The sequence below is a fragment of the Malurus melanocephalus genome, unplaced genomic scaffold, assembly GCF_030028575.1.
Source record: "Malurus melanocephalus ecotype Western Australia unplaced genomic scaffold, MMel_1.1 scaffold_258, whole genome shotgun sequence".
Classification (NCBI taxonomy): domain Eukaryota; kingdom Metazoa; phylum Chordata; class Aves; order Passeriformes; family Maluridae; genus Malurus; species Malurus melanocephalus.
In genome coordinates, this window is record NW_026623490.1 from 896,315 (window position 1) to 921,718 (window position 25,404).

The following is a 25,404-nucleotide window of genomic DNA, read 5'->3' on the forward strand; positions in this document are numbered from 1 at the left end:
AAATACAAAAAGCTTTTTTGATACTAAGGTTCATTTTTGGATGGAGCTAGTGGATTAATTTTAGACTCAGTATGGAGTCTGAAGCATTTCCCATGAAAGACCTTGTCAGAGTTAAATGCCAGACAACTAAATTTTTAAAACCCAGTTCCTTTAGTTTCTTTAACTTTTTTTTAACTTTTAACTTTACATGAAGTTAAAAATCCATCACCTGTTTTTTTTTTTTCTTCCCAATATGTTTAGCAGAGTTTCATCTATTTAACAACTATACAGAGTTGAAATCAGGAGCCTTATTTACTRGGAACCACTTCATCTCCACAGCAGAAATTGTTATGTCAGAAGGTAAATAGCGGAGAGGACACAGAGGTGGGCACGGCTGACCCCTCTCCTGTCTGTAGAGCCCCTCAGGGCCGCTCTGACCCATGGTCAGAAATTTGTCACTGTGGTGGTTCACGGCCGTGGGGTCTGGGGCACACGCAGAGGAACCGATGGTCGGTTCATGCCCTCTCCAGGATTCCAGGGGGATTCCAGGGGATTCCAGGGGCAGGAAAAGCTGGCAGTTTCCAGATAAACCCAAACCACAGCGGGAACCTCTTCGCCCGGCCTGCGTTCAAGGTGTACARCCTCATGCCACGCGAACTAGTCCAGGGCAGTTCATGCGGATGATAAAACAGGGAATTACCCCGCAGCCCTTAGTGTCACCTGCAGTTCGGGTTCTGAGGTTTGAACGCGGTACCCGGGGCAGGACAGGAAAGGAGCGCCGCGGACTGGGGACCCGAGTGTCCCCAAACTGCGCTCCCGACGCGAGCAAGGACTGACAGAGCCWAAGGCCCGGCGGAACAGGCGCCGGCTGCCTGACGAGCCATCCTTTCGGGGGGCCCCCAGCAGGCAAAGGCTGTCTCTGGCCGGGTGATGGTGGCGGAGGGCGCTGAGGGAGCCCCGCGCCATGCCGACAGCTGCCATGCCCGGAGCTGCCATGCCCGGAGCTGCCATCCCCGGAGCTGCCATCCCCGGAGCTGCCATGCCCGGAGCTGCCATCCCCGGAGCTGCCATCCCCGGAGCTGCCATGCCCGGAGCTGCCATCCCCGGAGCTGCCATCCCCGGAGCTGCCATGCCCGGAGCTGCCATGCCCGGAGCTGCCCCGCCGGGCCGGCCCCATTGCCGCCCTCCCGCCAATGACGGCCGGGGCCGTCACCGCGCTGCGTCACGGGGCGGCCGCCAAGATGGCGAAGGTGTCGGAGATGTACGACGTGACTTGGGAAGGTAACGCCGCGCAGCCGGCGGCCCCCGCCCGGGGTAGGGGCYGTGCCCGGCCCGACCGGCCCTCGGCCGCGGGGAGGGGCGGCGCTCCCGGAGCCCCGCAGCGCGGCSATCCCCTCCCGGCGCCGGGCGGCCGTGCCCAGGCCCGAGGAACTGGGGCGTGGGGCGGCGGTTCTGGGGCTCTGGGCGATCGGGCCGCAAGAGCGGCGACTCGTACTCGGTGCCGCAGGTCCCCGGCCCGAGACGCGCACCTGGCCGGAGCGCCCCGCCTGCGCTGCTCCGGTGTGCGGCGAGCCAGCCTCCCCCGGCCTCCCCTGGCGTCCCCCGGCGTCCCCTCCCCTCCGCTCCGCTCCGCGGGGATGTTCCCCGCCTCCCCCGGACACGGCGGCTCCGCGTCCCCGCTTCCCGGCCTTCCCCCGCAGSGTACAGCGCTTGGCTGGCTCAGCGGTTTGTGTCATAGTTCATCTTCGGGTGAATGGAAAATGACCGGGTATTTCCGTAAAACTCCATCATAAGCGTTTGTGGGAAAACTTTAAGAAGGTCTGAAGTAACAAAAGTTTTTGAAAATCCCGCCCCCCGGGTCTTTATAGCTTTTATTATGATCATCATCGATCATAATGGTGATTTATTTTTCATGGAGCAACGCTTTTTGAGTTTTACTCGACATTCTCAGTGTTTCTTCATTCATAGCAAATATTCACATGTGAGCTGAAGAAAGCACTCAAACTTTGCAGTCTCCTATCAAGAATAAATGATGTTTATTAATAATTTTGGCCATAAAGGGCAAACCTTTATCTACATATGATTGATACAAACATACTGTAGAGAAGATTATGCAGACAGAAGTTGTSTGATCTTTGGTTTTCATTTATTTACTGTCAATCTGTGAAGAAATAATTGAGCAATAGAATAATTTTCCTGTCATGAATTGTTGCTTAGTTTGGCTTTGTAGCTAATGGGAGGAACATTGCATGGGATGTATTTTAGCAGATGCCAGTAACTTGCCTGTTGAAATAGTGCCCATGCTGTCTTTCCTGCACCTTTTTCTGTAGGACTGAAGCAAAAGAAAATGGAGTTTGAAACATTCAGGTTTTGACTCAAATTGGCATTAATCTCAGGAAAAGTTTTAGCTAGTATTGAAGAAAATAGTGCTCTAACTGAATTAATAAGGATGAAGTAGTGGGCTTGCTTGGCAGTCTGGAGATCAATTTATAGACAATTTTAATTTGGGATTTGGTTGTATCCACAATATGTTGCTAGAGTAATTGGGAAAACCTTTTGATTGCCCATTCTTTTATATCTCTTGAGTGAAGGTATAGTATTTGTGAAGCTCAGCTTGGATGGAGAGCAGGCAGGCCTCTGTACAGGAAGGGAGATTGTATGGATCATTACTGGTGGTGTTGTTAAATTTTCCCAGAAGTTGCTCTATACCATCTGGCATWGAAAAATTCCAGTTTTTATTTTTCTTGAGCAGACATTGCTAAAAATGCAGGAATTTAGGGTTTGGGKTTTTTTTTCCYKKTTTTKGGTATCGGAGATTTGCAAGAGAATTGAGCTTTTTCACAGGATRCACACTGTGGACATGACTCTGTACATTTTGCCCAAGACTGTTTTGGCCCAGGGTATTGCAGAGTGTGTTTGTAGAGACCTGGTGTAGGATACTCAAGCTTACTGCTGATTCAGCTTACTTGGGTAATTCATGCTGAGGTGGGCTTCCTACTCTTAGAAATAAGCTCCACACATTCTGTTTCCAAGAGTTCTGATTGACATTTGTGGCATTGTGCTAGGTGTAGAGTTTTGTRTGTAGGTGGGCTTGAATGAGAAATTTTGGAGGAGGACCAGCTGGTGAATTTATCATATCAACTTCTCAGGTGGTATCTTCAAGTGTAAATCCAAATGAAAAGCTGGTGGGTGTTGGTGTAAGGAACTGTCTCCACTTTAGAGCACGCGTTTGAAAAATTCTGTATTTTTTTTCTCTATTTTAAGAGATGAAAAGTAAAGTGAAAAAGGAGTCCTGCAGCAGACCATGCAAGGACTCTTCTTGAAGACTTTATCTTCAAGAGCTTTAGAAGGTCCTGGTGCAATAAAACTTKGCATGGGTGAGATGATCCTAGCAGTGTTGTGACCTAGTTCCTAGCAARGAGCTTGAACACAGTTCTAGGAATTTTGCATAGCTCATTTTGAATCTTTCTAAAATGCCTGATTTCTGTGAAACCAGATGTATGGTTGATACATCCTTTATATAATCAGACCTTCCTGAACAAGACATTTTATATATACATATTGCTCAAAGATTAATCTGTGATTCAGGATTAGGAAAGAAGACAAATGAAATTGTACTGTGCTTTGCTTTTCACTCAGGGCCTTTGAGACAGAGGTAGGACTTAAACTATGGTTAAAGTTTGTTGGGTACATGCATGATACAGGTGGTTAGAAGAGATAACTGAAAATAACTGTTAGCCARTGTTGGAGTGGTTGTTTTTACTTTTTCTTTCTTTACTTTGTTTCTGTGTCTCAAGCTTTAAGTATATTTGGAAATCCATGGAGCAGGAGAACCTCTCATTTAACTTCATGATCTTGATCAATCGWCTTAGATGATCCCAACACAGATTCAAGGTGCTATGATATTGAAAAAGAAGCTTGTATGTGGTTGTGTAGCATATATTTTACAGCTTATTTACTTGACACAAAGGTGAAATGTTGCCTTTTTTTTTGATACTGTTACTAATTATCCTATAGAAAATGGCATATTTCCTGCTTCCTTCATACATARAAGAATTAGAAACTCTGGAGTGACAGGAAGCCAAGAACTGCAGGTGTGGCAAAGGAGCATGATGTAGTAGGTTTGCACATCACTTGCTACCTAATGACGTGCAGCCTCTTACCAGGAATTTCTTAAGCTATGTAGAACTTAATTAAAAAATACAATATTTTCAGTGATACATTAAAGCTGAATTTGTCCCATGCATAGAAATACTAAAAAAAAAGGAATTTCTTAAGCTATGTAGAACTTAATTAAAAAATACAATATTTTCAGTGATACATTAAAGCTGAATTTGTCCCATGCATAGAAATACTAAAAAAAAAAAAAAAAAAAAAAAAAAAAAAAAAAAAAAAAAAAAAAAAAAAAAAAAAAAAAAAAAAAAAAAAAAAAGCTAACACCTTTGTAACTTCATTTTAGGAGCAGGTTTTGGAGCACACAAGTGTCTCGGTTTGAGACAATGTTTTCAGAGATAAGTGTTATGGGATAAATGTTTCCTCTGAAGTAAAAAATTTGATGTTTTTTTCTCACCAATATGAAATAGATGTTTGGGCAAATATGAAGAGAAAAATAGTTTATTAACAAACCAAGGTGCCCACAGGACACAGATTNAAAAGCTAACATCTTTGTAACTTCATTTTAGGAGCAGGTTTTGGAGCACACAAGTGTCTCGGTTGGAGACAATGTTTTCAGAGGTTAAGTGTTATGGGATAAATGTTTCCTCTGAAGTAAAAAATTTGATGTTTTTTTCTCACCAATATGAAATAGATGTTTGGACAAATATGAAGAGAAAAATAGTTTATTAACAAACCAAGGTGCCCACAGGACACAGATTAAAAAAAAAAAAAAAAAAAAAAAAAAAGAGTAACTGTTAGATATGTAAAAGTCTAGGAACACAAGCTGCCCCCTCTCCCCATAGTCGCTTGGCACATGGTGTGGGGAAAGATGGTGTTGCTCTTGTCCTAGGGAAAAAAGAAACAAAAGAAAAGTCCACATGGCTGCTCGGGCAACAGTGGGAACCTGGTGGTAGTCCTCTCCTCAGTGGTGAAACAGAGGGCTCGGTGTGATTTTCTCTCGCCAGCTTGGCTTCTCCGGAGTCCGGGATGAAMCAGAGCTGCACCTGCGGCTTGTCCCAGCAGCCACCGGTTGATTGGCGCTTGCCTCCCGGTTCTTGGACCAAAGCCCCAATGATCCGCTCAAGAAGAAAAAAATCACAGGAGCTGCTGAAAGATGGCASTCCAGGGAGAGCTGTTTGCCCAAGCTAACAAACCTGAGCTAGCTAAGCGGCAACAATATAACTCTGCTGCACCCAGCGAGGTGAATTCTTGCAGTGCCCAGCTGAGCTCCCCCAGCCCCTGCRTGTRTGGCAGCCCCGGCTTTGAACTGCCCACTGCCTTTCCAGCYGCCCCTGCCCCTTCTTCCGGGGCAGATTGAAAGGCACAAGCACATTTTGGGCCTACAAGTAGATGGAATATCAGAATAGAGTGTTATCATAAAGTCAACCCAAGACAACAAGTTGACCTGTATGCAAAATTAGCACAGGTAACAAATAGGCAACAGTTCAAGAACTATTAAAATAAAAATTGACTTTCATAGAAAGTGCATCTGACACATCAGAATTGGACAGAATAAACCAGGTTTTCTTTTTATAACCTTGCAGAGCAGCTTAATAACAACATTTATAACCTTGCAGCCATTAACACCTCAAATCCTGCTAAAGTAAAGCAGTAACTTTCTCTTGTCACAGCCGAGCTTTCTGGGAATCTTTGAGTGTTGTCTTGTTTCAGTCAATAATTCTCTTCAGTGGATATCAAAATGAAAAAGAGAAAGGGATGGCATATTCTCTAAACTACCTTTTTATATAAACTGGAAAAGAGAAAAAAGTATTTATGATTTTTATTAGTGCTGAATGCCTCTTGCTTAAGTTCTCTGTATCATTAAATTAGTATTGTTATTTTATATATTATAAATTGCACTGCTTTAGTAGTGGCACTTCAAAAGTTTTCATTACTATGTTTGTGTGAGACTTTTCAAGGAACCCTTTGTCATATTTGAAAATACCATAAAATGCTTTATAAGATGAAGTTTAACAGAATGTATGTGTAAGGCCATTTTCTTGCAAATGTGTGTATCTGGGAACATGTTATATACAAAAAAGGGAAAATTCCTAGTGAATGTGAAAACAGAGTACATCTTTCTGTAATGTCTCTAGTCATTAAAGTTCACTTTAGGTGACTAACTCCTTTTCTGTGACTTAGAAACAGAATTAATACTTAGTTTGTGTGGAAAGGCTCAGGAAATAGGAAAGAGTCTAACATTTTATGTCCGTTGATAATCTATGTGCAGTTAACTGTTTTTGATGTGGTTTTGTTGTGTTCTGTGCTGTCTTTGCATGCTTTTAGCTATTCYTAATTTTCAGTTGTAATCAAAGGGTCAGATCAATTTACTCTGGATTTTATGTATGGATTTATGGGATTACAGCAAGCAAGGGTGAGATGCTGGTTTTTGTTTTTTAATTGAAGCCCTTTTGATAGCAGAGTTGCCAGGGTTGCATCTGCAACACTCAGCTATGACACCTGTGCCTCTGCCTGCACTTGCTGGATGAGAGGGCAAAGATTTGGTGTCTGTAACAGAGAATCAATACACAGAAGAGCTCTGGAAWTATAATGGCTGCAGGGTCCCTGAATGGCTGCTGTGGTAGCAGCTATATACCAAGGTGACATTTTGGGGTTTGCAATTTTGGTCTGCCCAGAAGTGGATAATTTCCTTCATATCATCAGGTGTTTTTAGATATCAGGGATTTGAAAACTATGATCCAATTCATCAGTAAGTAATTGTAGGAGGATTACTTCATATCTGGTTGCTCAGTCTGCATGAACTGACACCTTAAGGGAGACAAAAATAAAACTTGCAGTGCACTTCTTGCATGGAAGAAACATTGTCCCAAGTTCCGTACTCCTTTGAACTTGTAACATTCTGATTTACACATGCCAAGGTTGCCAATTTAGAAAAAGCCAAGTCTAAAACAAATGTATCAATTGTTCAGCCCCAGCCTATATATGACAGCAGAAATTGTACTTAAAATTAGATGTTTCTTTAGCACACTTATTTTTTTCTCCTAAAATCCTAATTGCTCCTGCCCAGCCTTGTATTATGTCTCCAAGACTTAAGTTATTATTGTCTGACTCTTTTGATCAATTTCTTAGTAAACCACTCATCACTCGACAACATTGTAAAAAGCCTTGTGTAATTTTACTGCGGTTCTTAGTGTTTTCTTTCTTCTACCTTTTACATAAAATTCAGTACTTCTAAAATTAATAAATCATTCATCAGCTGATGTTCTATTCTTTGGCCTACAGGTTTTTTTCCATTGCTGTAAATGTTGTACTTGTGTGATGAACGGTAGATGTACCTTCTGTTAATACATAATTCAGACACTATTCCATTTGGAATCGCACTGGAATGAAGGCATTGATAATTTCCAAGTAAATGAGTGGGTGGAAATCAGACAGCTTATTTATTTTTAGGCGTTTAGCTTGTCAGCTTTTGTGAATGTTTGTGTTCGCTCACATTCTTGCCGTCTAACGTTGAATTTCCAGGGACCATCATGTGTCTAGAACCATTTAACTTTGCCCATGCATATGAAATGTAACCCTGTGGTGGTTTTGGTTGAATTTCAAAACACAAAATGTAGCACAATAACAGTCTTATGAGCGATCTGAGATCACTTCAGGTAGATGGAACAACTTTCAGTGCTTAATTTTTAACTGTCATTTACATTAACTCTGTGTTTTGAAGTGCAAGAAAAACTGACTGTTTAGATCTATTGCTGTATTTGTTTTTCCAGCTGTTGTAAAAGTTCTAAAAAATATTAGCAACAGTTATCCTGGTGCCTTCTTATTAGTAAAGCTTTATCTAGTAATGAAAAGTATTTTCTTTACATTTTCTCAAAATTTGTTCTTATGTATAGAACATCTATATATATATAAATGTATGTGTATATAAAATCACATTTTTAGTAATTACTAAAATCACAATTTTAGTAATTTAGTCTAGAGGATAAATAAAGCTCAGGCAAGGTAGTTCTCTCTAACTGACTTGATGAATATGCCTGCTCTCTTGGAGATCTTCAATCTACCCTTGAAACAAAAATGCTAATGATAAAATGAGCTGTCTTTTCTATTTTACTTAGGTAACTGATATTTTTTACACCTTTGGACACTGCTCTGGTGTAGAAAGCCTTTGCATCCATGTCTGCCTTTCTTCAAGCTCCTTTTTCTAGGAGTGTGTAGATTCCTTTCAGAGTGGAAATTCTAATGTTTTTTCTAAAATTTCAAGTGTAAATTTATCCACCTGTAACAGAAATGCAATTTTAGTGTTGTTTGTAAGTGTGTGAAACAAAAGAAGTCTTTTGTAGCCTATTTTACCTAACAATGGATAAATTTTATTATTTATGGGTAGCTAGATATCCTTTTTTACTGCATATGTTATTGGCCCAGGAGACTCTGCAAACTTAGAAGTCGAATTGATTATGTTAGAGCATGAGTGCTGTTTGTGTAATAGGTTTTCAGAGATTTGTTCTCTAGYAGTTTTTTAGTATTAGTAGAATTCATTTTTTTAGCTCTGTTGCTCTTTAAACCCATTCTTCATATYTGTATCTTATCTATCTTATGCACATTCAAATTCCATTACCATCAGGAAATTGCATTTTTTTCTCTCCTTTGCCCACAGATATGCGTGATAAAATGAGGAAATGGAGGGAAGAAAACTACCGAAACAGTGAGCAGATAGTGGATGTTGGAGAAGAGTTAATTAATGAATATGCGTCTAAACTTGGAGATGATAGTAAGTAAACAGTCATAATTTTTAAAAGTTTAATTGTCTGATTTAGTTTTCTTTATTTAGTCTCTATTTTATTTAACAGCCTTTGTGTCATCTTTCAGTATGTGCAGATGTTGATGAAATGTGTATTACTTTCTTAGTCTAACAGGTTTCCAGCATTGCAAGAATTTATTTCTTTCCCAAATGTGGGCTGCAGTAAAAACTACCTGGTAGAACTGYTAGCTTGCTATTTTAGTATTTAGTATTTAAGACTGCAACATGAAAAGTTCATGCAAAACTATTACTTAGGTGTTTTTGCCTGATTTAATGTTGTTCAACATTGTGACAGAAATGGAAGCAAGCCCTCAGAGATACTGTCTAGAACATGGCAGTTATGTTGGGAAAAATAGAGAATTAGAGCCTTTTTGCCTGTCAAGATGTCAGAAGGTACTTCAGCACTAAAAGTGCTAAGTTCCTTAAATACATTTGTGATTAATTCCAGCAGTTTCTTAATTTGTCCCTGTTTCAGCCATGATTCATGGCAGCAGAAGGGGAAAAATCTCGTTAATCCTGTTTATATGAAAGATGCTTCCTATTATGTTAAACAAACCCCAAACCAATTATCTGCATTTATTGTCTCTTTGTGTCCAGTTTGGATAATTTATGAACAGGTGATGATTGCTGCCCTGGACTGCAGTCGAGATGATTTGGCATTGGTAAGTTTCTAAGTTGACTTTTCTTTCACACTGAATGTTTTCATCCTGGGTATCTCTTCCAGATAGTTTTTTTGACAGTTACGGGATATTCTGAATTCCATAGCTTGGACTGGTAGAAAGAATATCTCAAAAAATACAGAGCTGAGAAGAAACTGCCACCACCTACCTCCTCTAAGGCATAACTTTTGTTTGGACAGATCACATCTCTTCCAATARCTATGAAAATATTTACAGCTACACTGGTATGGGCTAAATGTCAAGAATAATATTGAAGTTACCATATTGTACAGAGAATGTTTGTTTATTGAAGAACTCTCAAATTATGTTATTTTTCTGAATGTTTTGAGGTAAAATGAGCCATCTTACATATCATATTATATGTCATGTTGGCTRCCATCAAAGAAAGTCATTGACATATTGGAGCAGGTCTTCAGGATGAATAAGGAGCTGGACTGCATAATGTATAAGGAAAGGCTTGAGACATCTATGTTAAGTCTTTGGAAAGCTAAGAAGGGATTTTTGAATGTGTACTGATGGGAAGGAAGTTAGGAAGAAGATGGGCACGTATTTTCATAGATGTTCAACAAAGGACAAGTGTGGAACATAGGCTGCAACAAAGGAAATTCCAATCAGATGTTAGGAAAATCTTAGCGAACACTTTATGACAAATGGCACATTGAAGCTGATGAATCTCCTTTGGAAGTGCTTAAAAATAGATTGGGATATGGCCCTGCACTCCCTTGGAAACTGGGTCTGTTTGGAGTGGAGATTTGGAGCAGCTGAACTGCAAAGGTCCTTTGCAATCCAAATTATTTGATGATTGGTGATAAAAATATTGTTTATGGATATTTGAGTTTTGTCAATTTGGATGCAAATTTGTTTGAATGATACAAATAACAATTTAGATAGAATTAGCTTATTTTGAACTGTAAAACCCGTTCGTTAGGTTAAAAACAAAAAAAGCCACTGAAACAAACAAAACAACCCAATCAACTTAGCTAATTCATTAAAGGCAACAACGGCAAAAGGCAAAAGTGTGTCTAAAAGGAAAATTTTAGTAATCTTTTCACCCTTCCTTCGCAAAACAGAAGGAAGCAGAGGTTTGTCTTGTGCCCTGAAAGAGCTTATTCTAAGTAAAAAGAGCTTATTCTAAGTAAAAAGCCATTTTCAGGCTCCAGGTCTTTCAAGCAATTACTCCTCCAGTGCCTTGTTTTCTCTTGGATGACAAAATGCGTCATAAAATCTTTGAGCATCATGTGATGTCATTCGGGTAAAATTTAAGGCAAGGGGTGAGACTAGAGGATGTAGTTGGGAGAAGGGTGATTTGAAAGAAGGCAGAGCTAGACAGGTTGATCTGGCATCCCATATGTATATATGTGGTAAAATGGAATATGCTGGAAAATATAATACAAGACTTTGGACTTGTGAACCCACTGAACTTCCCTCTCTTTTGTCCATCAGAAGAAAATATTGTAGTAGTATAGCTGTTTGTTTAAACAAAAACAAATAGACTTTCTGTTTAAATAAATACATTTCTGTGTCCTGATTTATATGTAAAACAGATTTAGTCTTTATTTTCAGGGTCTTTCAAAGAAGACTTTCACGAAATTGTTGACGGAGCCAGTGTTGAAAGATTCRTTGTGAAACACTCTTTGTTTTTACTAACACTGGTAGAGAGTTTGAATTTCAGTTTCTGTGCTCTTTAAGGAATATTGCTTGAGATAAGGGAATGCAACATTTTATGTGCAGCTCAGAAACAAGATTAAAAGCATAGAAGGAAATTTAGAGTTATTTTTTATTTTTTAATTTGATTTACAATAAAGAATAGTTAATTCAAACAAGTTAACATAATTTGGGGCATTTTATTACATCTGTAGTGCCAAAGTAGTCAAACAGCTTTGGAACTTCTGTTTTTTTGGCAGTGAGCTTTTGACAGCTCTGGTGCATTTTGCTCAGGGGGCTAAGTCTCATCTGCTCCAAATGAGAAGCTGAGGTAGTTTTCAGAGTCATTTATCTGAATTTTTTTTTTTTCCTCTATTTGTTACTTTGTCCTTGCTGTCCTGCACAAAAAGCCCATGTATAATGTGTGCCCCTGCTGCAACCAGCCAGTTGGTTCACCAGCTGAATCACTKATTTAGGTGATTGGTGCAATCACCTATTGCTGGCAGCAGTTGCATTACCAGTGTTTTACTTGTTGAAGTCCAGGTTTATGTTTTTCTACCTTTGTCTGATGTTTAAAATTTAARAAGTCAGAAAGCCAACTAAGTGCAAGTTAGATTTGTTATTGTAACTGAGAGAATTCTGAGAGAATCTTGCTAGTAGATTATTGACATGGTRCAAAGTCAGTCCTCAACAAAAGAAATTATTCTGGGGATTACAAGTTCCATTTAAGAAGAGGACATTCAGTGCTGCTGAGCCTAGAACATTTTGAAGCGAGTGTAATTCATTCATGTGCTTTTGATTTTATCAATGTTAGTGATTTATTTGTGACCGTCAACAAGGTTTGTGACAACTTTTCCTCTCACTTTATTGTGACTGATAGCTTAATCTAAAGGGGTTTATTTTGGCCTTTYGTCTGCTGTGTTTGGTTGAGTAATGATTGTGTAGTGAGATCTAATGTGAACAGTTCAGGTTTTGTATTACTCCTGCACTTGAGCAATGCTTTCATATTGTCAGTGAGGGTTTTTTAGATGTAAAAATTCCACATCTGCAGATTGCAGAATTTAGTATTGTAAATATATTTTTGTTAGGTGTACATTTTATTGGAAAAAATAGTACATGTATTTATAAAAATCACTATGCTTTGGGATTCACTGATCAGTGGACCACAGGGTGGATTTATTGTATACAAAAATTCTTTCTAAAGCCTACAGGGTTGTCTGGGTTTTAAAAGCTGGAGTGAATCTACTTTTCTGGAGTTTTATGTACATTTTCCTGTTTCTTAAGAATGTTCAGAGATTAGTTCAGACATCGTATAACATACTGCTAAGTACACATAGTTTTTTGTAACTAGARCAACAGCAGTTCATCTAGGCATCATTCAAAGTGCCAGTAAACTATTTTCTGTAGTAAACCTATGTCTTTCTAGGTGAAATTGCAATGTAAAAATCTTGGTTCATTGCAAATTAAGTCGATCATGGTGAAAATGGTCTGTTCTCATTTGAGGCTAAGCATTATGGCTTTGGTTACTGTTGCTTTTCTCTCTTCCTATTTTTTAGCATCTGGGAGAGACACAAGTATTCTTCTKGGATGTGCTTTAGCAACCCTTTTGTTTGCAGAAACAAAGAGGGATCCTACTAATTATTAGGGATTTGTACCWTGACCAGTGGATGTGATGAGATGGACCAGATTATGTAGATAGGCCTCTGCTAGAACCTTAGGTCTGAAGAAAAGTTTCTAAGTTGAGTTGTATGAATAAGTGCTTAGAAGAGGAAGATTCAGTGTGAAGCCTTTAACATGATGCGCACCCCTGGTCCATTTGAGACCCCTGGACTGTCCTGCCTCCCATTGTCAGGAGCYGGCTACAAACTTTGCGATGCTATTAAGCCACATTCTTGATATGGTTGGTTTGCTCTGGGGAARTTGTGACTCAGTCCCTCCACCAAACATCCTCTGCTAATCCAGAGAAATCTGCCTGTGATTAATTCTTTTTATCCAGCCCAGGTATCTCATGGATTTCAGGAGTTAAAAACAATACCTCTTCTGCCAGCAGGCTGTACCCAGGCCAGTGGCAAACATTTTCTTTGGATTTCCGAGTTTTGTTTTAAAAATAAACACAGAGCGTTGTATTAGCATAGTTTGTTCCATTGTGAAATATCCCTTTATTAAAGTMGTATCACTTAAGCTCTTACTGTCTTTATTTTGTTTTTTTGCTGTCTTGTGTTACTATGCGGCAACTAAATAGAATTCAAGTTTTAATAGTATAGGAACTGTTTCAGTAGGTGAGTGTAATTTTCTGGGCAAATAACTATTTCCAAGGGGGTCTTTCAATATTTTGCCCTGTATGGAAAATACTTCTTAAAATTAGTCTTCTAACAGACAGAATTTCAGTTTCTGACTTTATCAGTATATTTTATTGCTWATTTTAAAAATTGGTATTTACTTTTAATCAGAAATGGTATGCCAAGTTATTGAATTATGGGCCAAGACCTTTTTTTCTTCTATTTTTTCTTCTTTTAGCTTCTGTGTAGATTATTATATTCACAATATCATTTTTGGTTCTTTGTATAGTTTTGTCTTCAGGAGTTAAGGCGGCAGTTTCCTGGGAGCCATAGAGTTAAACGATTAACTGGAATGCGATTTGAAGCTATGGAAAGGTAACACCTGAATTTTAAAAACCATTCTTTCTGTTCTGTTTGCTCTTTCTTAAAAAAACATTCAGCCATTACAAAATATCAAAATAATGCTGGGCAGTTTCTTTATCGGAAATAACAGTGTGCATGATCATATWATRATTTTTAGACATCTGTATTGCATTTTTGCAGGTACYATGCAGTGTTTCATTTTTGCAATCTTCCCATTAGAGATCATAGATGAGAGGGATCTCTTACTCAACAGCATAAGTCRTTATACAGTAGAACACTGCAGAGTTTTTTGGCAGATTCTGTGAGGTGTAAGTTTCATCTCACAGATCTAGGGCAGCATATGAAAATCAGTGCCAGCATTTTTTTGCCTTAATTGTTCTATACTCYTGATTACTGCAGGGTGCAGCTCTTTACTCTTGTTTTCTGAGTGTGGGTAAATGAACTTAAAAAGGATTACATCTATAGTTTGTTATAGAAAAAACTAAAAAAAATGTGGAATAGAATGGCAGAACATGAAAATCAGACTGACCTTTTTGAAGTATCCTTTAGAAGGTTATAAAATACTAAGTTTAACAGCAGTTACTAAAATAATGAACAGATTAAAACTTTGCAACATTCCAAATGAATGGTCTCAGGGCTTGAGGATGAACTTTGTTGTAAACATTTCTCCTGGATACATCTTTGTTATCAACATTCTGTTCTATAGCATTTGTCTTGGGTGTGCCAGGACAAGGTCTCCAGTGCCTTTGAATGACAGAAAATCTGTTCCATGCCACATTTAGCATATAGAGTTAGTGAGTTTGGAGCCTTTGGGCCATCTTGATAAAAAGGAATTGGAAGCACACCCCAAATGCTTTTATAGAAGATACTTACTTAGCGTGTGTTCTTCATCCACTGCATTCTTGCAAAATTAGCTTTGAAAATGGTATTTGATATGAAACACTGATAAATGTCCACTGCTTGGATCAACAATAATGAATAAATGGACTCTGTTCACAGGAGCTGTCTCAAGGCAACCAGATGCTCTGTTTTTCACACTCACTTTATATAAAGTACCCATTCTTGAAGAACTACCATTAAACTTAGCTCTCTTGTATTCATTTTATGTAGGGTAGGAAGACAGTGAGAGAATGGCAGCAGTTTTTCCCCCTTCCTGGAACCTATTCAGAAGTACAATAGATGATAATTCAGTTCAGGCTTGTGTGACTACACTGGAGATGTTATTGCATGGGAACTCATCTTTGTGGTATATGGCTGCTGCACTGACATTATGTTTTCAGCAATGAAGCACTAATGAGCTGTATAGTTTTCTGCAAGCACTCATCAAAATTTGTGACAATATGTCTCTGTTAGGTCAGATCCTTGAGATTAGAGTATCAGGGAGCAGAGAAATTAAAAGCTGATGTTTTATGYCTATGGCTTTTCTCTAGAAGTCAGRGAAGAAAGAAGGCTTAAACTTGGGGTTGTTTTGGACAGGAACCCCATCTGCAGGTGCTCTAAGCCATGCTCTGGAGGAGCCTGTCTGTCTCCATTGGCTATAAAAGAAGTCTAGAAAGATTTAGGCTGGAGGCATCATGTTTTAGTTGAAGAAGTGAACTTCTTATTAAATTATAAGTGGCTTRTAGGATCTAGGGAGCACCCTGCTTTCCCCAACAGGAATGGGAAACAATGAAGACCATCTCAATAGACTGAGACATCCCTGTAGACACTTGCTAATAAAAAGGTTAATGTWCTGGAACTTCACCATGTAAAGCTGAGGTTATAGCCATCAGATTCAGTCTTCTAAAATGCATTTGACAAAGCAGCAGCTAACAGAGAACACAAATACAGCATTGTGCAGCACATCTGCTCAAGTCTGCAGCAGCCTCCTTCTACTCGTTTTTGCTGTTGTGTTTCCTTTCACATTAGTTCCTATACTTTATGGTAGCTGGACTGGACTGCTGGGCTGTGCTGACATCAGCAATGCCTAGGGAACAGTGAGAGTATGTAAATGAGTGTCTAAGGTGATGTCTAAGGAATGTGGAGCATCAAAAATCAATCAGCAGTATCTCTGATACTTGTCAAACTACACATGAAGAYGCGATGTATGCCCTAATTCTGTGGCGATAGCGCAAAACAGCTGTGTAGTGAAATCTGTTTGGGTCGTGTACACAGCTCACTGAAYACAGAGGTCTGTTTCCCAGAAGGTTTGAAGTGCTCGTGGTACCTGAAGTAACYTGTTTCAAGCATACTTCAGATAGCAGAATTAATTGATAAATAATAAAAAGTGAGAAGTGATAGAAACCATTTTTTTCAAGATTTATGTTATAATCTGGGGTAGTCTCCAGTGTGAATCTTTCCAGTTTGCTGAATGCAGCTGCTTGTATTTTTTAAAGTCACAACAGAGGAAACTTTAAGTTTTAAATTGCAGCAGTGAAGTGAAATGTCATRATTTTGGATGCATTTTTAAAATCTGGAGTTTCTTTTTCTTGGGAGATGTGAAAGGGGGAGTAGGGATGTGCTGATTAGACCTATTGGATATAGATAAAGAGAGAACAGACAGAAGAGTAAGATACCGGTTGTAAAATATCTTAAGTTACTGCTGAAGTAGAATTCCATGAAGCAAATCCCGTGTGTTTTTTTTTTAAATTGCTGACATAGTGCTACTTAGCACTCACTCAGAAGCGTTTTGTATAAATCTGATTTGCTTAGTATATTTATATTATGTTTCAGTATAAAAAATGCAGGAAGGTTATTAACTATTGCAAGGAGAGTCAAAAAGTCAGAAGATCTGTCTTTGCAGAAATGACTGTGAATGATTTCTTTGAACAGGTATGATGATGCTATCCAGCTGTATGATAGAATTTTACAAGAAGATTCAACCAATACAGTAAGTTTAAAAGATAATTATTTCACTGCAGTGATGTTGTTTGAAATTATGGCTAGATTTTTATGTGTGGAAAAATGTGTGTCTGTATTACTGTATTGATTTTCTGTAGTTTTCTGTTAYTGTAAACTGTTACCATCATTTCATGATGGGAAGATGTGGTGTAATACCTGCTTAAACACTGATTTTAGGGGACAGATTATAACTAGGGATCTTTACAGAAGTCTTAGTAGTGCTTAGAGTTGGGCCTTTCAACTCTTTCATTTCCCAGAATATTCAGCGTTTAAAAGAGTAATGTAGTCTGCCATGTGTCTTCTACATTCCTTATGCCTAATCTTACTTAAGGATTCACTATTAATACACTCAGGTAGTGCTTGAATAGCAGTTATTTTGATTCATGTGTGGGACACTTTACTGGCTCTTGAATCAAAATGCATAAAGCATGCCAATTGTATAAAACAAAAAAAAAATCTGAGACAGACTGTACTGTTCTTCTAAGCATTTTTGAATACTGTTTGTGAAAGCCACTCTGAGCTATTAGCTGCCAAAATAAAAGTCTGGAGAAAYTTGTAGCAATATATTTTCATGGATTTTTTTGTCACAAGGATAAAATTAGAAATATGARGAAACTATGGACTTTCAAATTTTTRTATGACATGTTGAAAAGTTAAATTATTATTAGTCATTGAGGGTATAAGTGTTACTTGGTTTTGAGGAACTATTGGGTAAACTTCTGTGTAAATGTAATATTAGGGCTATTACAGGTGTTTTGGCAATCTCAGGTAAAWCTAGGTGTGTGTTAAACCTCTGCCTTTCTTTGGTCAACTTACTTGATGCAGTCTGCTATTCAGGAGGGCAAAACCCACAGAAAAACAGATCATTGGGATTATCTAGGGTATGCCAGAGGTGGATATAGTGCCCTCACTTAAACCAAGTAAACTGTTAAAAAAACAAAACAAATTAAAAAGCAAGCAGCAATAATCAAAAACACCCCAAACTACCAGAAAGTTATTTTCAAGGCAGCACATCTGGAAATAATACCAAGTAAGTACTCRGACAACAGTAGTAGGTTAAAGTCTGTCTGTTAGCAGTGATAGAACTCACAGATTTTGTGCAAGGGTAAAAATAACTATTTCAGTTATGCACACTTCTTTTTCTCTCTCCCTGAAGTAGTAGAAGCTTGAGTTCAGGAAATTTTGAACACAAGGTGCATAGGTGTCCACAGTAAATGGTGGATTTTATCAGTGCATGGCTCAAGGAATATCAGTGACACTTAAGTCTGAAGAATCCTGTTGAACCAATAGGGAGCACAATTGCAGTGAAGTCACAGAATGGGTCACCTTGGTGCATGTTTTATGAGCTTTTGCTGACACCAGTGGAAAATGGAGCACCGTATTACAATGACTTTTATAGATCACAGATCTTTGAAGTGTGCATTTTTGGCTGTTWTACTCTTCAGCTATCTCAACATAGCTAACATCGTCTGAGTGGTTTGTTGGATGGCTTTATAAAACAAAAYGATTTATTTAAATAAGTGAAGTTCACGACTGTCTCTTTATTTGTGTTTCCTCCACAACAGTCATAAAGATCCATAAAGTTGTAATATTTAGAAACATAAATTGTAAATATTAGAACAGTTGGGTGTCTGGATTTTGTAAGATCTGATAATAGAATTAGAGACTATTAAATGCAAAAGAAAAGTTCCTTGTTATRTAACTGTAGAATAGGTTGTGTAAGGCTTGCATATGTAGATTTCTTTGTGTCATTTCACCTGTTAATTATTTCCATGCACGCATGTGACTCCTGTAGGAAAAGAAATATTTCAAGATTTTAGAAAAGCAAGTCACACTGAGTTTGTCTTGGCATTCACTTTACTTTATAGAAATTTCTTCTGGTCTGCTGACACATGGAATTGCTTATATACATTAAATGTTTTGGCAAGTGCTTTAAGTGAAACATAGACATTTGTTCACAAGAATCATGTAAAAATCATACCTTGCATTGACTGATCAAGAAGAAGCATGGAAAAAGATTTTTCATAAAATTACTTCTTTTAGATGCATAGAAGAATTTTCCATTATGAAAAATGAAGTTTGAACTCAAGTTATGTAATGAACGTTTACACTTTTGTATGAGGTTTTATATCATGCAAAACAGTGAAATTAGGATAGCAGTAGTTATTTTAATTTCTTAGAATTCAAAGTAATTTTTATTATTGAAATATGATCATCTTTAAGTTTTATCTCACTCTGTGCTTACTTGCTGAAAAAGATGACTCATTTGGCAATGGAACAATGTTAATGTCACTTTAGAGATTTTGTTTCATTTTTCAAAGTGTGTAGATGTTGAGTAATATTTCTAAGGAGACTTTAATGCATGATATGTGGCTCCTGTGAAATGCATAACTTGTGTACATTTCAGTAGGGTAAGAATTGGAACCTTTTCCATTCTTGTCCATTTTGGTTGAAATGAGGGSTCAAGCTGACAGATCTCTTACTAAAGCTGCATAGTATTTTCTATTGCAGGACTTATTCATGGGTTTAGTAATGTAATTGTATGAATGAAGAATTAAAATTTTCATAGTAAGTCAGTGTTCTGATCAACTCTATTGTTTATGGGAGTGGGCCAGAACAACTGTATGCATATGGTCACATGAAGTTACCCTTTCTGATACTATTTTGAGATCCTTTTTGCAGATGAGCTGGAGAGGCCCAGGAGGTAGCTGAAGACCTCTGGGAACCCAGAATACTAGGAAGATTCAGAGCAAAATTTTAGTACTTCGTGTAATGTAAATAGGCAGCAATTATGTATCATGAATATTGCAGTTCATCTCTTTCTGTGATTGTTCATTGATACTACCTTGACTGTGTAGGTAACTTTTTTTCCCCACCTCCTGGTCTCCACTAAATAAGATGAGAACAATAAAGCACTGAATTTGAGCAGTGGATATCTGCTTATTATCTGAACTATGATAATTTCTTAAATTTGCTGCAGTAGCTGTGAATTCATTTTTAACAGAGGCCCCCTGTGAAGATCTTGCAGCTTTGTACATTTATCTGCAGGATGCTCTGAGTTGCAAAAGGGAAAACTGTTCACCAAATGAAACATCTGCTAATGGGGAGAATTTTCTAAGGTGACAKGTATGTTTCATTAAATATGTTGGCAGCACTGCCAGGAAAGACAGAACGAGACCTAAACTTAAGTGTGTACAGTGGTAGTTTTAAAGGAAATAGAGAAAGAGAGCTTGGCACTGTCTGGCACAGGATGGAGTTGGTGGAGAGGTGTGAAGAACTGCAGCTGCTACTTTGGTTAGTTCCTGATGAGAATGGATGGTAGGCTGAGAATGCACTATGTGGTCCCTAAAGTTTTTTTTTTTTTGCTTTTGACACAGCATCATTTACCATTGTGGAGTTTTTTCCCTTCTTTTTTAGTCATGATCGATAAAGTGAGAGAGCAGAGTGCATACCACCATTTTCCCCATGTTTTGTGAGTGTAGCACTTTTAAATGTTGATGGATGTTTTGTCTCTTGAGGTTAAAGATTTGAGAACATAAGAATGGGTGTACTGAAGTTGTGGCAAAAGTCGATTTTATTTGTCCTGTGTCTGTCAAAGTTTGACTTTAATTTGCTGATACCAGAAGTGTGTAAGAGCAGGGCAATGGTAGTATGCGCTTGTCTGTTCTGCCAGTTTCTATTCATCTCCATGTTGCAGTTTTCCTGTGCCAAAAGCTATAACTGTTTTAATGGCTCTACATGACATTTCTACATMGATTTATTTTTAATCTTGTTTAAGTTTGCCATGCCTACATCTACAACATAATTGAGAAATTAAATTTCATCATTTATTAATAGACTGGGCAAATCTCCTTTGGTTCCTTTTTCCCTTCCTACACCTTCAATCTAACAATTTTATTTAATGCCTCTGAATTTGTACATTACTGTCAGCAGTTGTTTTCACCTTATTAATACTCATGACTTCAGGGATCTTTTACACTTTTCTTCCCTCTAAACTAAGAAGTCTTGATGTGCAGCAATTCTTGTTGCCATTCTGTGCCCTAAAACTGCTGTTCTGAGTGTCATTTTTCTATTTTTTTCATGTATTTGGGTGAGAAATGAGAGAGCAGAGCTGCAGTCAGTATTAAAAATKAAAGAGCATTATGGACTTAAAAATCACAAAATGATGCCATAGATGCGTCTCTTCTGTATTCTTTTCTGATAATTCCAGTATCTCAGTATTTTCAGTTTGGGATTTTGGGGCAGGTTTTTCAGATTTTTTTTAAGATGGCTTCTGAACACTGAACCAATGTTTTACAGAACTGCTTATTGCAAGTCCRGTAGCTCTCTCTTAACTGGATCAATTCAGACAGCTTTTTTGTGTGTGTTAAATTAGTATAATTTGACCCTGTATACAATCATTTGTGTAGAATAAATTTCAGGGGTTGTTTTATCGTGCTGATTAAAGTATTCATTATGATTCATTTTTTGGAATTCTATTCTTTGTCATTGTCTTTTGTTCTTTATACTTGAATAASTCCTTATTAGCATTTAACTTTACATCACTATCAATCCCTTGTTAGATCACTTATCAAGGATACTGAGAAGCAGTTTTTAGTACAGGTGATTCTGGGATTCTCAGCACAGAGAACTCTTTTCCCCTCTATTTTATRTCTTCTTATTTAATTATCCATGTGGAAATCTTCCCCTCTTAGACTGTAGCTAAGTTTTAGTTTCCTTCAGGTAGCTTGGTTTCCTTCAGAGCTTTCRGCTTTTGGGTGAGATACCTTGTTGAAGTTATTTTTTAAGTGAAAGTTGACTTTTATGTAGATCTTTACATTTAGTAACGCCTTGAGAAGTTCAGTAGATTGGGGAAGCCTTACTTCCCTCTGTGTAAACTGTCATTGCTTTCTGTTGGTATAGAACATGTTTCATGTTTGCTGATTCCAGGATTTAGCTTTTCAGCCCTTAACAGCATAACTAGTTCTTCTAACTTCTACCATTGTGGTGGTGTTAGACTTTATAGGTTGTTTATTAGATTTCCCCAGAATTCTGTAATAAGATATGTTTTGCTTTGACATTATCCCTAAAGGAGCAGCTTCAACCCAGTAGCTCCGCCTGTGTAAGTTTGCAAGATTTAACTGTCTTTCGTGACTAAAAAAAAAAAAAATCTGAATTCTGGTGAGAACCCTTTCATTATTGTGATTGTATTCAGACCGTGTGCTATTTTTGACATCCGTGTAGTTTTTTCCCCTGAATATTTGTTGCAGCTGTTTRCACTTCTGTTTTGTTTTGCATATTGCAGTTTGAAGGAAAATGTTTCAAGGTATCAAACTCTTAGATCAAATACACATTTTCTAAAATGGTTTAAAAAAGGCAAATTTATTTCAAAGATGAAAATTATAATTTGTTTAATGCTGTAGTTGTTACACAGATAAGAAATTGTTCCTTTCCTGGAGGTGTCCCTAAAAATTCTCCTACTAATATTTTCTTAGCAGCCATGAACCCTCTCTTGGTATGTTTTACTGATGAAAGGCAGAAATTGRTAAATACTCAAGTCCTCATTTCAAKTCTACTAAATGCTGATTAGAAAGAATCATGACAAATGGAGGATTAGTTCTTATGCCAGACTGGGGATTATTAGTCTTTAAAAATACCTTAGAAAGGTTTACTCCTTAATAAATTTGTATATACTAAAGTACCTTAGTCAATATGATACTGATTGCAGTATTTCTGTAAGATGCACGTATCTTTCAATTCAGAACTGTGGCTTTGCAGAATTAACCARTAACCATTCCAGTGTTTTGCTTTAAACTGTGGATAACTGATGGAAGAAATCCATGTCATGATGTCTGCTTGGTCAAATGTTGCATATATTGTTACAGCACTGAAGGTTTTGCCTTTTCCTTTTAACTCAAGCTGGAAGGAGGAGGAAGATTGAGTTCATTTTTTTATGAGGCTTGTTCTAGAAAGTTTTACTGTTGTGATGTGAAGAACTGAAATGTACCCCTTGAATGTTACTTTTAAAATCCTTATCAGTGTTATTGTTGTGRCTATTTTAGCAGGCTTCTTAGACTTCAAAATAATCTCAAGTCCCTGTCGTTAAAAATAAATTTCTCARGACTATTGTTGGTGGACTTGAAATTAAGAATTGAACAGATTTGTACTCTGCATTTTGTGGCTTTTTAGTATCTTGCAATAGATTCCCTAAAAGTTAGTTTGTATTTTGCTATGTGAGGTTTTTGGTAAAAAAGACCTTTAACATAATAAAACATGAAATACCTGGTTTTCTTTATCAGCTGATTATAAGATAAGTAATAAATTTGAAATACGATATTAATGCTAGGTAAAGCTTCTGTAAAATTGGTGTGGGTCTGGCTTTACTTAACAAATAGCTATTTTTGTATGCTAGAGTGGTTATTAGTGTTGGCCGTGGTTCTGTGCAGTAAGGCATTTTGTTTAATTTGTATGGAAATAAAGAAAATTTGATGCTGTGCGTCTAAGTTTTTGTTAGTTTTGCTGCTGTCCTCAGGCTACTCAGGAAGCTGTGGGAGCCCCAACTCACAGGGCAGCACTGAGGCTGAGTCATACAGTGAGCTCAGGGACAACATAAATGAGAACAAGAATTAGGAGTTTACAGCACACAAACTGGCTCATGTTTTGGTTGTAATGTAGGCCCTTTTGTATATATTTTGCTTAAAGTACTGACTGCTGTAATTACTGAGTTTTATTTGTATCTTAAAAAATCCTGATAGAATTTGTGATTCAAAAAAACTAGGAAGTCAGATAGGAGAGTAGTCTGTGAATACCAATAAAAGCAATAGTAATTTGTTTCCATGTCTTTATTTTTTCAACTGTCATATCACTCCTGTGAAACAGATCTGAATACTTCACATCTACTKAACACCTCTGTACATATCTCTTGGCTTTTTGATTTTATTCATGTGATGGAAAAATGTTAGAAATTGCTTAAAAAAACGCTCTACACTCTCACTGAATTCTTTCCAGTGGTTTTAAGAAGRCTTTCAGAAATTCTGTACTGCTAGACAGTGTTTTGTTCATCCTCAGGATGTCAGCATTGTTTTGAGTGGCTGAGCCTCTCTTTTGTAAATTCAGAGTTCTCTGTAAATAAACTTATCTCCCAGAGTTTTTGAGGCTGAAAAGAGTGCGTATTTCAAGCCCAAATGCTGCTTTATTTCTGGTGATGAGGAAGGTGGATAAAAAAAAAGAAGTTTAAATACTATTTTTCCTATGTAAAAGTGTAAYTTTGGAGAAGTTTCATGGAATTTGCTGCAGCAGGGATATTCTGTCAAATGTGTATGTAATTAATTTAATTCCTAAGAGCTACCACCGGAACACATTAATTATGTCTAATACTTTTGTCCRTGTTATTTGATTGCATTAAGTTACRTGCTTSCTGTAGGTAAACATCAGCTTAGATTTGTGACTAGAAATAGCTGTAGCTTTTCATAAATTAATGTCTTGAGGCTTCTGTGATTTATGTTGCTTGAGAGTGCTGTGGTTAAGAAATAAAGCAGCCATGGAGAAAAATCTGTTTCCAGAYTCTTTTGGAGGGCTGATTTGGATGCAATTGAAGGAGTTGCATTAGAAACAAGGAGGAGAGTGACTTAACGTAGACTGTTCCTGTTTGCCATTGCAAATTAAGTTGTCATATGTATTGATTGATTTTCTGTATTTAATATAAAATTTCAGTTCTCAAGGGTTTACTTTTGATCAGGCTCTTGATTTCTTTAAATTTTGAAAATAACTGAGTTGTTAATCCACGAGCTACATTTAGAGCAAGCTACATATATAAGGTCAATACCTGCAAAAAGTCTTCTATTCGTAGGCTGTAATTGCTTGATGCATTCCTTTGGCTGTGCACGCTGTTCTCCCCACTTTCCCTTTTCTCATKTTTCAGGCTCAGTGGGCAGGTCACTGGGCTGTGTATAATGCCAGCTTTGGCTAGTGGGTTAACACTGCCCTGGTGTTCCCACCATAGCAAGGGGGTGACCTGCTTTACAAATGCTTTGAGAGCTCCATAAAATGTGACAGAGAACAATGGTTTGGTTGGGTTTTTTTCAGTTGGTATTTTGTGGGTTTGTTTATAATAGCAGCATGATAAGCATGTGGGATTAATCTTTTTGCATTTAAAGAAAGTAAGTTTAATTATGCTGTTATCTTTTATTTTTTAAAAAGCAAAATATAAATAGAGAGGGCGTTATGGTTACAGTGATAAATGTGTCAGCAGTTAAAATTTCTAGTTACATCTTTTAGCCAAATGTCTCCCAGTAAAAGTAGAATGATGTATGTAACTTCACAGGTTGCAGTTTGACAAAGAAGCAGTGGAAACCACACTGCCTGTGTTCTAAWTTGGCCCCTGATGAGTCTTCTCTGCCTGTGTCTTAATTAGAAGACTGAAATATTTTTTTCCTCACTTCAGTTGTTTTCACTGAATTTTCATTGAATACATGTTCGTGAGGAAGATAAAGGGGATGAACTAAAAGGAAAGAATTAATGTAGTGTCAGAAGCATTTCAAGCTCTGTGATTTTGGTGCTTGAACTCATTTACGACTCTCTTCTTTTGGAAGCAATTGTTTTGTTTAAATGATGATCAAAGGATAAAAAATTATTATGGAGAGTAGCTATGTTTAAAATGCTATAAATGTACAAGAACTCTTGCAGG

The 25,404-nt window shown here is 37.7% G+C and overlaps 1 protein-coding gene across 1 annotated transcript in view; it reads left to right on the plus strand.

Annotated features, from left to right (window-relative positions):
* Positions 1-1,175: 1,175 nt before the first annotated feature.
* Positions 1,176-25,404, plus strand: part of EMC2 (ER membrane protein complex subunit 2) — a 37,211-nt gene continuing 12,982 nt past the window's right edge. The window contains exons 1-5 of the mRNA XM_057375775.1: positions 1,176-1,260; positions 8,750-8,863; positions 9,491-9,555; positions 13,786-13,871; positions 16,671-16,728. Coding sequence (XP_057231758.1) covers positions 1,221-1,260; positions 8,750-8,863; positions 9,491-9,555; positions 13,786-13,871; positions 16,671-16,728 — 363 coding nt within the window. The 5' untranslated portion in view covers positions 1,176-1,220. The remainder of the gene's footprint in view (positions 1,261-8,749; positions 8,864-9,490; positions 9,556-13,785; positions 13,872-16,670; positions 16,729-25,404) is intronic.